Here is a 14,832-nt window from a genome sequence, read left to right as displayed (position 1 = left end):
CACTTGGAGAGATGATCATTCTGGAGGCAGCATGGAGGTGGGGGTCACCAAGAGGCTGCAGGCAGAGTCCTGTTGTGGGGTTCTGATGCCTCCTTCCAGGGTCCACCCTGCAAAGGTCCCACCTCTGACCCCACAGCTGTCAGGAGCCCCCAGGCAGGGGTAGACAGGCAGGCCCTGGAATCATCGATGGCCCAGGAGTGTGGAAGGGCAGGTCTGGCCTGTACTACTGGTCCTCCTGGAAGTAGAACTTGTTGACCACGAGGGTGTCTTGGGGCCTGTTGGTGAGGCTGACAGGCTGGTCAGCTTCCAATGCCATGCAGATGAACCAGCCCGGGCAGGCTGCAGACTCAAAGCTGGTGGTGGGGCTGTTGTCTGAGCAGATGAAGGAGAAGAGCTTGTCCTGCTCCTTGGTCCTGCTCAGGTCGGTGATGTTAACTGCCTGGAAGTCAAGAGTCAGGTGGGTGATGGCTGAGGGCCTGGGAAGTCCTGCCCTCACCATGCTGTGGGCCCCTGGCTGGGCCAGGCTCAGTGTTGGAGAAATGCCTGGTCCCAGCCAGCAACCACAGCCCAGGTCTTATAGGACAGCACCAAGGTCTCCAGAGACCACAGGTCCCAGGACTCATAGGACAGCACCAAGGTCTCCAGAGACCACAGGTCCCAGGTCTCATAGGACAGCATAGATACCAACAGTTGGCCCCTCATCATACCCTGACTTTGGAAATGTGGCCACTCTGGCCACAGACCAGAAAGTCTGCTAAATACAAGACCCATCCACAGAAGCCAGGGCTGGGGTCTGTCAGGGTTGAGCCTCCAAGGAGAATGGGTGGAGCAGAGATGGGCGGAGCCTCAAGGCTCATTTGACTTGTTACATGAGCTATCCTGGCCAGCCCTGCTCCACACAGAGCAGCTGTCACCCTCCAAAAAAGTTGCCCTGTCTACTGGTGGAGGGAAGTAACATTGTCATGGATATGGACACTTGCATTTGGATGAAGATCTTGCCCAACAAGCCCCTGAGAGCCATCTTTGCCCAGACTGGGACAGCCCATTACTATTGAATGGGACCAGGGAGTAGCAAGGGTCAGGATGGGATCCCTACCATTCAAGCTAAAGAGATAAGATTCCGAAGAGAAAGGTCCTGAGGATAGGCCTTGTTCAAAGAGGCAGGTCCCCCGGGCAGTGCTGTGACCCACAGTGGTTCAGGACCTGTGATAAAGTGTCATGTTAGTGGTCCCAACGAACTGTGCCCCCTCCTAGTGTTCACACTCTTGGGCCATCCCCTCCCAAGCAGAGTCCAGACTTAGCCATGCAACCGCCATTTGCGTATAGGAGCACACAAGTAGAAGTTTAATAGGTGCTTTCCCATTGAGGCTTGTCTCTTGGGGATGATCCCTCGTGGAGGCCAGCCGCCATGTTGTGAGGAAGTGTGGCTAACTCCCAAACATTGAGAGCCTCAAGGGCCAGGAACCATGTTGGACACCAGCACCAGTCAAGGTCACTGAGGAAGGCAGCCGCAGGAGGACCCCAGCACCTTTCTCCATGTGCACCCACACAGCCCAGCTGATCCTGGGCCACTCACAGAATCATGAGAACAAACTGCTTTAAGCCACTGGGCTTTGGAGGGGTTGGATGCCCCAGAATAGATCCTTACTTCCAACTGGAGCCGCATGTCATCACCAGACTTGACACAGGACAGGCACAACTTCCCCCCACGGATCCCCAAGAACATAGCATGAGGGTCGATGGGCACCATGTCTATATTTTCTGGGGGAGAGAAGAGAGGAGGATCAGGAGGAAGGAAGAGGAGGCAGGGATGTGGAGGAGACCCTGAGTATTGTTTTTGGCCCCCTCTCCACAGCTAAAATCCAGGGTCAGAAGGACAGGCAGACCCCACCTTCCTGTCTGCGTCCAGAGGGAAGTTCACGCCCTGCTTAAGCACTCCCCGGAGGCTGAGGCTCTAGTCTCTGCTTTATGTGACTTCTCCCCTCGCTCTCCCAGGACACCTGTGCTCCAGCTCAACCCTGCTGCCAACTGCCAGGGACAGCAGCACACAAGAGTGAGTGAGGCTCCAGGGGACCCTAGGGACTGGGAGTCCAGCTTCCCCATGCTCTCGTGTAGCAAGAATAATCGCAGCCTCCCTGTGCTTCAGCAAGTGCATGGGAAGAACTACCTGCAGGACAGGAAGGGTAGGTCTCTGATTCTTTCCACGTAAGGTAAGGCAGAGGGAGCAAGGGGTTGGGCAGGGTGGGGCGAGGGAGACAGCACCATGCTACCTACCAAACAGGGAAGTGAGAATATCTGAATGCCAGGGCTGAAAGAATCTCCAATCCTCCACCCCAGGACCCTTAGCTTACTAAAGGGAAAACTGGGCACGGGGTGAAGTTCATCCAAGCTCATCCAGCTTGTTTGGAGTGTGAAACAGAACATGGTATCCATGATTATTCATGGGACATGGCCCAGACTTGCACAGGGGGTCTTAATCAGGGGCTGGCTCAAGTTTGAATGACACAGGTACGTGGGAGCCCTAATAGGCACAGGACGAAGGGAAGGTCCCATGTGACCTGTAGTGGTCCCATCTCACCAGCTTCCAACTCATAGGGATTAGAACATGGCACCTAAAATTGCAGGGACAGATGGCAATGCTGGGACTCCGGGAACAGAGTGAGCCAATTCCCATACAACACTGGTTCCCCTGGAAACTACTCACCTTCTAATTTAATATTTGGCCCCTGCAAGTATCCGGCAACTAGTTGATTGTTCCTCAGGTAGAAGGTTTTCTGATTAATATCCCAGATCCTGAAAAAGAAAAGAACCCAGTTGTAGTGCACACCTGGAATGTGCATGGTCCACTCATCAGCACCTTCCTGTGTCCCCCAGAGCTCACCTAGTCTGCTTCCAGTTCTACCAGGAGTGTGGACTTGCACACCCATGACATGGATGAGAAGACTAAGGCCGACAGCCCAACTCCCCCAGCTGGTGAGTGGAGAGCCCACCTACCCATGCCCTTAGCCTGCTTCTCTACAAGGGATTAAGGTTATTCCTGGAGTTATTGATTCTGATTATGCTGCAGACATTAAGATTTTAGTAGAGACTTCATCTCAAAAAAGTTTGATTATTCATTAAGGGCAAAGGATTGCTCAGATCTTGTTACTTCCCTATGTATCGATAGGAAATTGAGCTATCTCAGAAGATCAAAGACAAACTAGAGGTTTTGGTTCTAGTGATTTGGCATTTGGGGTTAAAAAAAATTTGAATCGCTCGTCCTATGAAAAAACTAAAGATTCAGGGAAAAATAATTGAAGGCTTATTGGACACAGGAGCAGACGTTACTTGTATAGCAGGAAAAGCTTGTCCCTCGACCTGGCCTACAACGGTGACTCCCTTAATACTCAGGGGACTTGGAACTGCTACTAATGTAACAAAAAGCACACAAATACTTAAATGGGCTGATAACAAAAATTCGGGCACTTTTCTGCCATAGGTGATTCCTCCTCTTTTACTCTATGGGGTTGAGACAATGTTTAAAATGGGGGTTTCTCTCTGCACTGCCTTTTTAGAAGAGGCTCAACAGGATTTTTAAATGGGGCCATTGTTGAAACAGCAGATAAAACGATTTGGAAAAATGATGAACCTGTATGGGTAGATCAATGGCCCCTAACAACAGAAAAATTACAGGCTGCAAACTTGTTGGTTAAGGAACAACCAATTTAAAACACAAAGAGCCCTCCAATAGTCCACGGAATACTCCTATATTTGTTATTAAGAAATCAGGGAAATGAAGATTACTATAAGATCTAAGAGCTATCAATGCTACCATGGAAGATGGGAGGTCTCTACCACCAGAACTCCCTTCTCCAATAGCTGTTCCTAAAGGATCTCACGTTATGGTAATAGACTTACAAGACTGCTTTTTTACTATTCCATTACATCCTGATGATTGTAAAAAGGTTTGCTTTTAGCCTTCCCTCTGCCAATTTGAAAGGACCATGCCAATGATTTCAGAGGAAGGTATGAAAAACAGCCCTACTCTCCGTCAAAAGTATGTTGCATCAACAGTACAACCACTAAGAGATAAATATAAAGATGCCTATGTTATCCATTATATGGATGATATATAAATTGCTCAAAAAACGTTCAATTGCTTTATCATATATTATTGATGTTAACAATCTTTACAAAATTTTGGTCTAATCATTGCCTCAGATAAAATTCAGCAATCCCCTTCTTATAATTATTTGGGTAGAATTATAAGTACCCAAGCTATTTCCCATTAAAATTTAAAATTACAAATTCAGCATTTACAGACTTTAATGATTTTCAAAAATTTTTAGGAGATATTAATTGGATTTATCCTTTTTTGAAACTCACTACTACAGAACTTAAACAATTATTTGATATTTTGACCCACATTCTCCTTGGGTTTTGACAGGAAGAGGTTAATCTGGCCTTATTCGAGGTAGAAGAAGTGGTTAATAACAGTTGCAAAGAATTGGCTATACTCAGATTTGGGATTTTCTTATTTTAGCTATTCCTCATACACCCACAGGGGATCTGTGGCAGTCAGGTCCTTTAGAATGGATGCATATGCCAGTTACTCAGATTATCTGCTCATATCCTGCTGTGGTTGCCTTAGTAATAATCAAGGGAAGACATAGAAGTAGAGTTATTCAGGAAAGAAGTGCATAATTTGGTGACTCGTTATGCTAGAGATCAACTAAATACACTATGGAACATTCTGAAGACTGGCAAATAGCCCTACAGGGATATCATGGTCATGTTAAATTTCAGCTGCCATCTCATCCTTTGTCATACCTGGTTAAGAACCACCCTATCATTTTTCCAAAATTGTTCTCTTCTGAGCCCTTATCTCAACCAGCAGTCTTACTTTTCACTGATGGTTCTTCAAATGGACAAGCATCTGTAGTTATTAGTGATAAAACTTATGTTCAACAGACAGAGGAAACCTCTTATCAGAGGGCAGAAATGGCACCTGGAATCATAGGCCTTTACCCAGTTAAAAGGTCAAATGTTTAATTTTTATACTGATTGTCAGTCTATTGTGAAAATCTTTCCTCATATAGGAAACAGTCTGTCTTCCTCAGCATAAGACTACAATTTTTCATTAATTCCTTACAAAAGTTGATCCTAGAAAGACAACATCTTTATTTTATAGGACATATCCAAGGACATTCTCACTTTTCAGGAAAGTGTCACAAGGTAATGCTTTAGCGGATTCATTAACTAAACCCCCAATTTTTACTGTTCAAGAAGCTACAGCTAGTCACACTTTGTATCATCAAAATGCCTCTGCCCTTCAACGGAAATTTCATATCTCTAGGGAATCAGCTAGGATTGTTGTTAGACATTGTCAAACCTGCCCAGCATTATGGCCAGCTCTACCCATGGGGGTTGATCCTCTGGGTTTAAGACCTAATGATTTATGGCAAATGGATGTCACTCATATTCCTTCATTTGGAAAATTAGTTTATGTTCATGTCATTGTTGATGCATTTTCCCATGTGATTATTGCCTCAGCAAAAACTGGGGAAGAACATAAAGATATGGTCCAACATCTGTTTATTTGTTTCTCATATTTTGGGGATGCCTAAAGCACTAAAAACAGAAAATGCACCAGCTTATACTTCAAATGCCTTTAAAAATTTTTGTGACATGTTCACAATCTCTCATTCTACGGGGATTCCCTGTAACTCTCAAGGACAAGCTATAGTTGAGAGAGCTCATCAAACACTAAAGGCTCAAATTGCTAAACTTCAAGGAAAACATAAATACAGCTCTCCTCATCATGGTCTACAACATGCCTTGTTTGTAATTAGCCACCTTACATGTGACTATAAAGGAGTAACTCTCATGCTAAGACATTGGGAAAATGAGAAAATATCAGCAAAACCCTTAGTGAAATGGAAAGATCTCTTGAAGGGAAAATGGAAAGGACCTGATTAATATATTATTAACTTGTGGGCGAGGGTATGCTTGTTTCTTCCCACAGGATGCGGATTCTCCCATTTGGATTCCTGATAGACTGATTCTGCGTCCCCGCCTTCAGAACAGGAAGCGGAACAGATGGTTCCTTCCAAAACTCCCATACTTCCCACAATTGACCATGGTGCCCGAGGAAGGTCTGACAACCACCTTGATTCCACCTCTTTCTCAATTACATTTTAACACTTCTCAACTCTTACCTAATCACACGTTTTCTAGGAGATCCACAAGACCACCAACTTGGGGACAGATAGAACAACTGACCGATCAAGCTCCAGTACTTATTTCTTCTCAAATTCCTATGCACCTGATATTATTGCCAGGTTAACCCCTCTAGCCTGTCAAGTAGCAAATGTGTCTTCTAAATATTTCGGGGCACATTATCCTGACCCACCTTTGTTTCATCTTACTACCGGGGGAAAAGGAGATATGAGTGCATTTGTCAAGAATACTGATCTAATTATTTTATTACTCCTATATCGACTCATAATTTTAATTTTAAGGGTGACAGTCGTTTACCTCTTCTTTGTTTTACTCATTGTGTTGCTAAACCAATAGGTTGTTTATCACTTAATTATAGGACATTTTAAGCAGATTCCCCATCTAATAAAAACAAAAAGGATCTTTGGGCACTTTCTATTTTAACCTTAGGTTTACGTAATTTTAAAGATTATTTATGAACAGAAAAGGCTCCTCCTGTGATTCAAAACTGTTCCTGAGTTGAGGTTCATCTTAAAAGTCCATGGTCAGAGATAGATAGACTATTTGGATTTCCTTCCTGGCATAAATGTGTGTATATTGAAAAAGGATTTAAATTTTTCCCTCAAGATTCTTCTTTTCCAATATGTGATCATTCTATCTTTTCCCCTGACCATGATTATCACAGATTTTTAACAACAAGTCCTTTCTTTGCTAGACAATGGGGTATTATGTTGTTCAAACTGGAGCCTATTTATCAATGGTTCTCAGCTGGATGGGTTATTCCTATCCAGGAGTAGACTTTAAATTCTAGATGGCCAAGAATATAACTGGTGGTTCATGACTTAAAGGCTGTTTTACTATCTCTCAGGACATTGAGGACAAAACAGAAAAATATCCACAATCATTCTGGGAACTGCTACAGGAACTCTGGACACCACAACTGATTATATCAACTACAAATCCAAATTCATGTCCTCAGTCTCTTAAAAAGCCTAAGCAGATAGTTATCATGCCTGTCGCATGAAGCCCACCATATGTAGCCTGTTTAATTAAGGATAGGTTATGGTATAAATCCAGGGGAGAAAAGGTTTGTAAAAGTATGTTTTCCTTCTAAAAGACCCTCCTTTACTTTAGGGATTTATGATGAGCATAGATGATGTTAGCGGCAGGGGGATGGACATGCAGAACCTGCCCTTTCGTTAAAGATTACAAAGATTTAAGACTGCTGTACTTTGACTAAAGAACAAAGAAACTCTCTGAGAAAGCAGCTTAACCAGTTTTATGACAATCAATGTAGGCATTTTTAGATGCTTTTAGAATATAAGATTGTTAGAGGGGACTTTTAGATGGGATCTTAAGTACAGGTGTGCTTTAAACTTAAGTATTAATGACAGGTTGGGAGACATGGAGTCTGGTTATGTAGTTTGGCATCTGTTAAGTAAGGAAATGTTGCATCCTGGGAAAAATCTGGAGATTTTAAATTGAAGACGCATTTTATTAATGATTCTGTACCCATAATGAAGAGAAAAAGTAGAATAAAAGGAGACAGGGATAAAGCAACTGACAGGTCTTTCTGTGGAGATTGCTCTAACAGAACGACTCCTGTCTCATCCTTTGTGCCGATGCCACTCGTCCTTCAGGACCCCCTGGACCCCACTGGGGCAGAACCTCGGCAAACACCTTCATGTGTCCCCCAGAGCTCACCTAGTCTGCTTCCACTTCTTCCAGGAGTGTGGACTTGCACACCCATGACATGGATGAGAAGACTGAGGCCCACAGCCCAACTCCTCCATCTGGTGAGTGGAGCCCCTCCTACCCATGCCCTCTGCCTGCTTCTCATCCCAGACCCCAGCACAGGCACCTCCTGGTCAGCAGAGCATGCTCTAGAGCATCCCTGTCCCATAGACCTTCCTGGGATGCAGAAAAGCCTTGGAGTCACCCTGTCCAATATGGCAGCCACCTGTGTCCATTGAATTTCAGAATTGCCTGGTTGGGGGCGGGGGTTGACTTGAATTTTGACTCTACTGTCATTCATTTCAAGGTAAACCAGCCCCCTGAGATTGGGGGCTACTGCAGCTCAGTGTAAGAAGTTCCAGGAACACAACACCTTGCCGCTAACTCACTGAGCCTTGGACCCACAGGGTCTGTTGCTAGAAACCTTCTCCTATCTAGTGACCTGACCTGGGTCTGGCAGGGGAAGCTGCCCCCCCCCCGGGGACAAGTTGGCTTCCTCTAGCTCACCCAGTCACCTGTTGGTGGCTCCCAATCTTCTCTTCTCGCTGATGGGTCCCCTGTGGCTGACAGCAGGACTGGCAACTTGAGATGGAGTAAACAGAGCCAGCCTGGGGCCCAGAAGGGCCTCATCTCCTCACCTGTGAAGCCCTCTGGTGACACCTGCCATCCTGGGGTTTGAGCAGCACTAGCTCAGGGAGGGGTCCTCAGGCCAACCCAAGGGCTGTGCACGTGTGAGCATTGGAATTCTTTTGATTGTCCTTAGTTCCCAGATGAGTCTCAGCGTGAAGGGATCCAACATCCCTGCTAGAGGACCCCAGAGCCCTTCTGCAACCCCCATCTGGTGAGAGGCACTCAGAAAGCAGACAGACCTGCGTCTGGGAAGGGAGGGCCTCGTCTTGGGACCCACACAGGCACTGACACACTCAAAGTCCCAACCTGCAGCTGTGGACCAGAAACACCCGGGGATGGAGAAGGATATTGCTGAACATGCCTTCCCTCCTGGGATGAGTCCTGGCCCGGGGGACCCACACAGGCAGCACACACATATGCACTAGCAGTGCCATCGCCTGGGGCTGTGGACCTAATCTCAAAACTCACAATCATTTTTAGGCACTCTCAGTCACCAGGACACTGCTACACTGTCATCGGTGCAATTGCTTTTCATTCACGACAACCCATAAGACACCCAGGAAGTCATCATGAGCCCAAGTCAGAGATGGAGAAACTGAGGCACCAGGAAGTGAAGCCTCCAATAAGTCAACACAGACCGGGGTCTCCACAGTCAGTGGGGGTCTCCGGCTGTGTCCTGTCCTGCCCCGCTCTGCTGGCCCAGACACCAGCATCTCTGCACGTGCCTGTCCCTGGGTGAGCTGCCCTAGTCTCTGGGGAGGTGAGTTGCACTTCAGCCCTGCTTCACACATCTGGGGTATTTTAAAACACAAGCCCTAGAGGCGGTCCAGGCAGCACGTGGATCTTGTGCACAGCACTTCTGTTGCCCACCCATACCCAGCTCTTGGAGCCCGCAGAGCCGGTGGCCCCAGAAGGCCTGTGTGCCCTCATGTCCTTACCTGAAGGCTTGCATCCTGCAGGGTCTCCTCCCCAGGGGGCGGCAGGCAGCCTCTGAGTGGAGCAGGAAGAGGAGAAGAGAGATTAGGTGGCTGCAGGGACCCCTGCACATTTCCATCCTGTGGTCCCAGCAAGGCAGTGGAGACTGCCATTTGGGGGCCAGTGTTGCTGCTTATAAAGAAGGTAGTCACTCACCAGGGCCAGGCTGCTGCCACCAGTCCCACTGCAAGAAGCGGAAATACCCTCGCAATTCCAAAACGAGAAACCCTTGCTGTTGTCACTTTCAGCCCCAACGAGTGTCGCAATGGGGTGTTGTAACCGATGCCCTCCCCTTTTTCCCCTGTGCAATTTCCCCAAAATCAAGATTTCTATTTCCCCTTCACTGGGTTCGTGGGAAGAGAACAATGAAAGTCCAAGTCCCTCCTTTGCCTGACAGGTAGTCTGAGATGTTGACTTGTTAAAACCAGATCTGAGCAGAAATGTCCCCTGTCCCCACAGATACCATCATGGGCTCCCAGTACATGGGATTGTGTCACATCACTGTTTTCTGTGAAGGAGGGATGGCCTGCTGGACTTTGGGCAGGGGACTGCCAAACACTCTGTACAGAACCAGATTGTAAATATTTTGGGCTTTGTGGGCCGTCCAGCTGACGCGATCACCCAATTCAGCCGTCCCCCTGAACAATCGGCTACGGACTGTCTGCAAACAGGAAGGTCACACTATGCTCCAACACAACTTTATTTACAGACCAGGGGCCACCGGAGTGCGCCAGAAGTGTGCTGATCTCTGTTCTAGAGAAAAGCGAGTCCTTCCCGAGAGGTACTCTCAAGCCAGTTCTCTCCCCACTCCCCACATCTTTAAAGACATGGTCTTGGAGAAACGGAGGGCACTCAGCCCTTGGATAGAAATAGGCGCAAATTCTCCCTCTGCATCTGGGCCTCAGCATGAAGATGACAGTGTCCTCCTTGCAGGTGGGGGGGGCAGGCAGGATGGCAGGATGGAAGGAAGGGGCAACTCCTGGCCCATTCTGGGTTGATAAACATGAATTTCCTGCCTTCCAATATTCTAAACAGGAAAAGGCCATCATGTTTCCCATTTATGGATGCAAAAAGATGAAGGGGGTTTCTATGTGATGGGAAATGGCATTGCAGAAGCACAGATTTGGCATTTTTAGATAGAGGGTCAGGATCAAACATCCTGTTTGTTTTAAGGAGATCCGAAGGTCCCAGATGGGAGAAGGGGCATTCCCAAGGTCACAGAGCTTGTTAATGCCAAGTGTATGTCCAGGAATCCTGGTCTTATCACCTGCAGCCCGGGATCCTCCCACCACCACACTTGATCTCAATGCATTTGACTTCATCTTCAACCAACAAATCAAAGTCTGTGGAGGTTGCAAATGAATTCCCTGGGTCTTTAAAGCAAATGGACATTTCTGCAAAGCTCACTCTGGGTGATAGCTTTGGCAGGCAAGGTTGCTCGCCTGTGTCCCTTCACTGTCCTCAGAAGCTATGCGGACTTGAATGGATCATTTGGCCTCTTTGAAACCATAGAAAACTATGGACCCACGGGGCTGTTTGGTCTGCTCATATGTTTGCTTTGGTTGTTCTCCTGAGCCCTGGTGGAATGATGCGATGAGTGTGGACCTGTGCAGTTATTGGTCACTTCCAGAATTCACTGAAATTTCTGGAACAGCTATTAATCATCTGGGGCATATCACTGTCATTACGTCTGCGGAAGGGCAGGCAGCCAGCCCGGCTGTGACATGCTCCCTCCTGCCCGGCTCCCCTGGGCTACTCTACAGCCCCCCTGAATTTTAACTTAGCATTCTCTCAAAACACATCTTTAGAGATGGGAGAGAAGGGGCTCTCTGGGGTGGGGTGGGGTGTCTCCATCCTGGTTCTGCCTTCAGGCAGCATTCCAAGGAAGGGTCTCACCCACACCGGTAAACCGCTTCTCTGACTCCAATTTGAATTCAAAGGGAATGAGATTTCTCCTGTGGAACAGAGTTCTGGGCTCCCGGACTCTCTAGGCTGTGCATCCTTTTCCCATGTTCTCCGCAAAAGACCCCCCAGCCAGTGGGGAGGGAGTCTCTGGGGGCCAGCTGAGCCTGAATCCTCCCCTGTCATTTACTAGCTGGGTCATCTCAGATGATGAGCCAGGCTGTCTGGGTGCCAGTTTCATTATCTGTTAGATGGGGCCAATAACAGAAGCACATCCTGGGTTGCTGTAAGAATGAAATAAGATGCTGTGTGTGGTGTCCTTAGCCCTGTCCCTGGCACGTGAGAAGTAGCCAAGTAGCAAAGATCATGTGTGCTCTTTCACCCCAGGTAAAGTGGGAGAAATTAGTCACACTGCCCCAGCCCCCACACCCTGCCCTGCACTCCCAGCCTCTCCTCTGCTTACTGACTTACCCTCCTTTCCCTGGGTATTGATCCCTGCTCCTTTCCCTGTGTACTGACCCACCCTCCTTTCTTGCTCCAGATGCAAGTCTGTTCCCCTGCCCAAAGGAGGAGACAGGGAAAAGGGGGACGGGAAGCTCTCTGCCTGTCCTCACGCTTCTGGCCACAGTTCCAATCTGGGTTCCATTTATTGCACCAAACCAGTTGGTGTCCATGTGATTTCTGCCCACAGGACATCTCTGACTAAACTTCTCAGTTCTAGGTCTTAGCCCCCAACTCTGCTTCCTGAATGAAGCTAAATGACCACAGCACTTACAGGACCCTGCTCTCCTGACCAGTACTGGTGACTTCCCTCTGGGCTTCGGATCACCACAGCTGTATCTAGTGCCTTCTAGACACTGAGCCTGATGCTAGTAGACAGTGGCACTATCAGAAATGATGAGGACCTGCTTAAAGGGGCCCCGCCGAGGGGGAGATGGAGGCAGGCTGTCCACGTCTTAGCAGACAGCAGAGTATAAAACAAAAGTGTTACCACAGGGGACCTGGGAGTCCCGAGGGGTCCCTGCAGGGAAGTGGGAGGGTGACTTTGCCACTGTCTTCTGATGCTGCCTGTGAAGTGCTAACCATGGCCCCCGCCACTGGGGCATGTTCAATAGTGTGAGCTGTTTCTCAATCCCAGTTAATTATATCTTTCCGTTCTAGGATTTCCATTTGGTTCCTCCTTTGCATGCTCACAGCTCTCTGCCAAAATTTTCAATCTTGCCTTCTAAATCTTTGAGCATATTATCCACGGGTCTTTTAAAAGCTGACAACTGCATTATTTGGAGCCCTGCTGGGTCTCCTTCTGCTGTCTGTTTTTCTTTAACTCTCAGGTTGTCTCGCACATATGCTGTGGGTCGGATAAGTGCTCCCCCAAGGTTCTTTTGAGGGAGGGGACTCATCCCAGGGTGGCACTAGGGGAGGTGGGGAGCCTCCATCGGCGGGGCTCGTTGGGTTACTGGAAGCGTGCTCCCGAGGGGGGTCGTGCTCCCCAGCCCCTTCCCTCCCTGTTGCTTTTCCTTCTTTTCTGTTTCTTTCTTTCTTTTTGGTGTTTTCAGTATTGCAAACCAGGGGTGCTCGACACTGAGTTGCACCCCCAACCTTTTTTATTTTTATTTTGAGACAGGGTCTCACTAAATTTCTCAGGCTGGCCTTGAACTTGTGATTCCCCTGCCAAGTTGCTGGGAGGACAGGTGCACACCTCCACCCCTGGCTCTTCCTGCTCTTTGCTCTTTGCTTCCTGGCTGGCAAGGTGAGCAAGTTTGTCCCATCATGCGCTCCCTGTGATTGCCACCTGTTACCCTCACTAGAGACCCAAAGCAATGGGCCCACCTGATCTTGGACTGAAATTTCCAAAAATAATGAGCTGATTGAACCTTTTCTCTCTGTAAATTGACTATCTCAGGTATTTCATTATGGTAACTCAAAACTTACTAATACAACATGCCTGATTACTTCTTATTGATTGATGGACACTATACATCAAAACCTGTAGAGATCATTGGTGCCTCTGGGTGAGGCTGTCTTTACTCCAGATGAGTTACTTTGTTCCTGCTGGGAAGCTGGGTAGGGAGAACTGCAGCCCCAGGTGACCTTCACCCAAACATGACTTGAGGTGGTTCAGAGGGGGGGCTTCCCTGCTGGAGCGGGCTGCTGAATTTCCCTCCACTTTTACGCTCCAGGTTACAGCCCTACTGTGTGGGAGTTTTCAGGACCCTTCATCCTAAACAGAGCAGAGTACAAATTTCACCCACGTGGCCCCCACCAAGGAGGACCCAAGAATCCACAGCTGAGCTGGGTGGGCTGGGTGCTGGGAACAGAACCAGGGCCTCACTCATGCTAGGCATGTGCTCTACCACTGAGCTACCCCAACCCAGCCAAGCCTTTTGGAACCAGCGGATGGCCCTGGTGAAAGGCATCTGGGCTGGCCCCACCTCCCTGGGCCCTGCAGTCCTTCAGCCTTGGCACCTTGGAGCATCTTATCTGACTGTTCTAGATGTTTTCGCAGGAGGGTCCATTCTGAAAAACCTAGCCAGAAGTAGAACCTGGGGCCATCTTATTCGGGAAGGCTGGAATGTGTCACCTGAGGGTAGAGGCAGAAGTGACTACAGAGCTGGGGGGGGAGACAGAGCAGAAGGACCTTGGTGTTGTCCCAAGGAGCTGGGAATTGACCTTTAGTAAAATTGAATCAGAGCATGATGTCAGGTTTCTTTTATGTTAAGGTCCTCCTGGTTGGTGAGAGTGGACAGATGGGGTAGATTTCAATCAGCATGACTCACCCTGAAATCAGGGCCGTGTTGAGCTGGTAAACAGCAAGTGTCCACTTGTGGCATTTGCTGGTCCCTGTGGTATGAGTCCTCCCACCAGAGATGAGCTCAAGCCACTGACGTGACTGCACTGAACGGGAACTGGGGAGACGTGAGCACACCCCACGGCATCAGGCTGCAGCGCCCCGGGGCATCAGGGAGGCTTGGCTGCTCTTCATCCATTCTAGATAGAAACCATTTCCACATGTTCCAACTCCCACCTCCTTCCTCTCAGCACAAGTGACTCTCCAGAGGTCCTCTCACCCTTGCAGGAAATAATCCTACTGATGAATCCAGTGTATCAGAAACACTTACTGAATCTGGGTGCAGACACTTTCCATGAGCCTGCTGGATCTGCGAGTGCATCAGCCAGTGCTGTGGCTAAGACGCAAGCATCCAGCTTTGGTGAGCAGCTGTGCACCTTGGGTTCCAATGGCTTTATTCACCATCTTCCACCAGCATGCCATGCCCGAGTGCCTACCACCCAGAACAGGCACTACTGTCCAAACCTTGTAATTTTTTACTAAGACAATGGTACAAACACCCTAGTTGTTCTTTCCAAGTCATGGATATATATTTTAATATGAAG

The 14,832-nt window shown here is 48.1% G+C and overlaps 1 protein-coding gene across 1 annotated transcript; it reads right to left on the bottom strand.

Moving 5' to 3' along the window:
• Nucleotides 1-223: 223 nt before the first annotated feature.
• LOC144252206 (interleukin-1 receptor antagonist protein-like) lies at nt 224-9,616 on the bottom strand. The gene is made up of 4 exons (XM_077794686.1): nt 9,501-9,616; nt 2,705-2,793; nt 1,649-1,761; nt 224-439 (listed from the first exon to the last, which is right to left on the bottom strand). Exons 1-4 carry the CDS (start codon nt 9,614-9,616, stop codon nt 224-226), a joined length of 534 nt encoding a protein of 177 aa, XP_077650812.1.
• Between the last annotated feature and the right edge of the window lie 5,216 nt (nt 9,617-14,832).

Source organism: Urocitellus parryii, unplaced genomic scaffold (assembly GCF_045843805.1).
Source record: "Urocitellus parryii isolate mUroPar1 unplaced genomic scaffold, mUroPar1.hap1 Scaffold_37, whole genome shotgun sequence".
In the NCBI taxonomy this organism is placed as follows: Eukaryota; Metazoa; Chordata; class Mammalia; order Rodentia; family Sciuridae; genus Urocitellus; species Urocitellus parryii.
The sequence above is the reverse complement of the archived record's forward strand: the minus strand, read 5'-3'. Positions and strand labels throughout refer to the sequence as shown.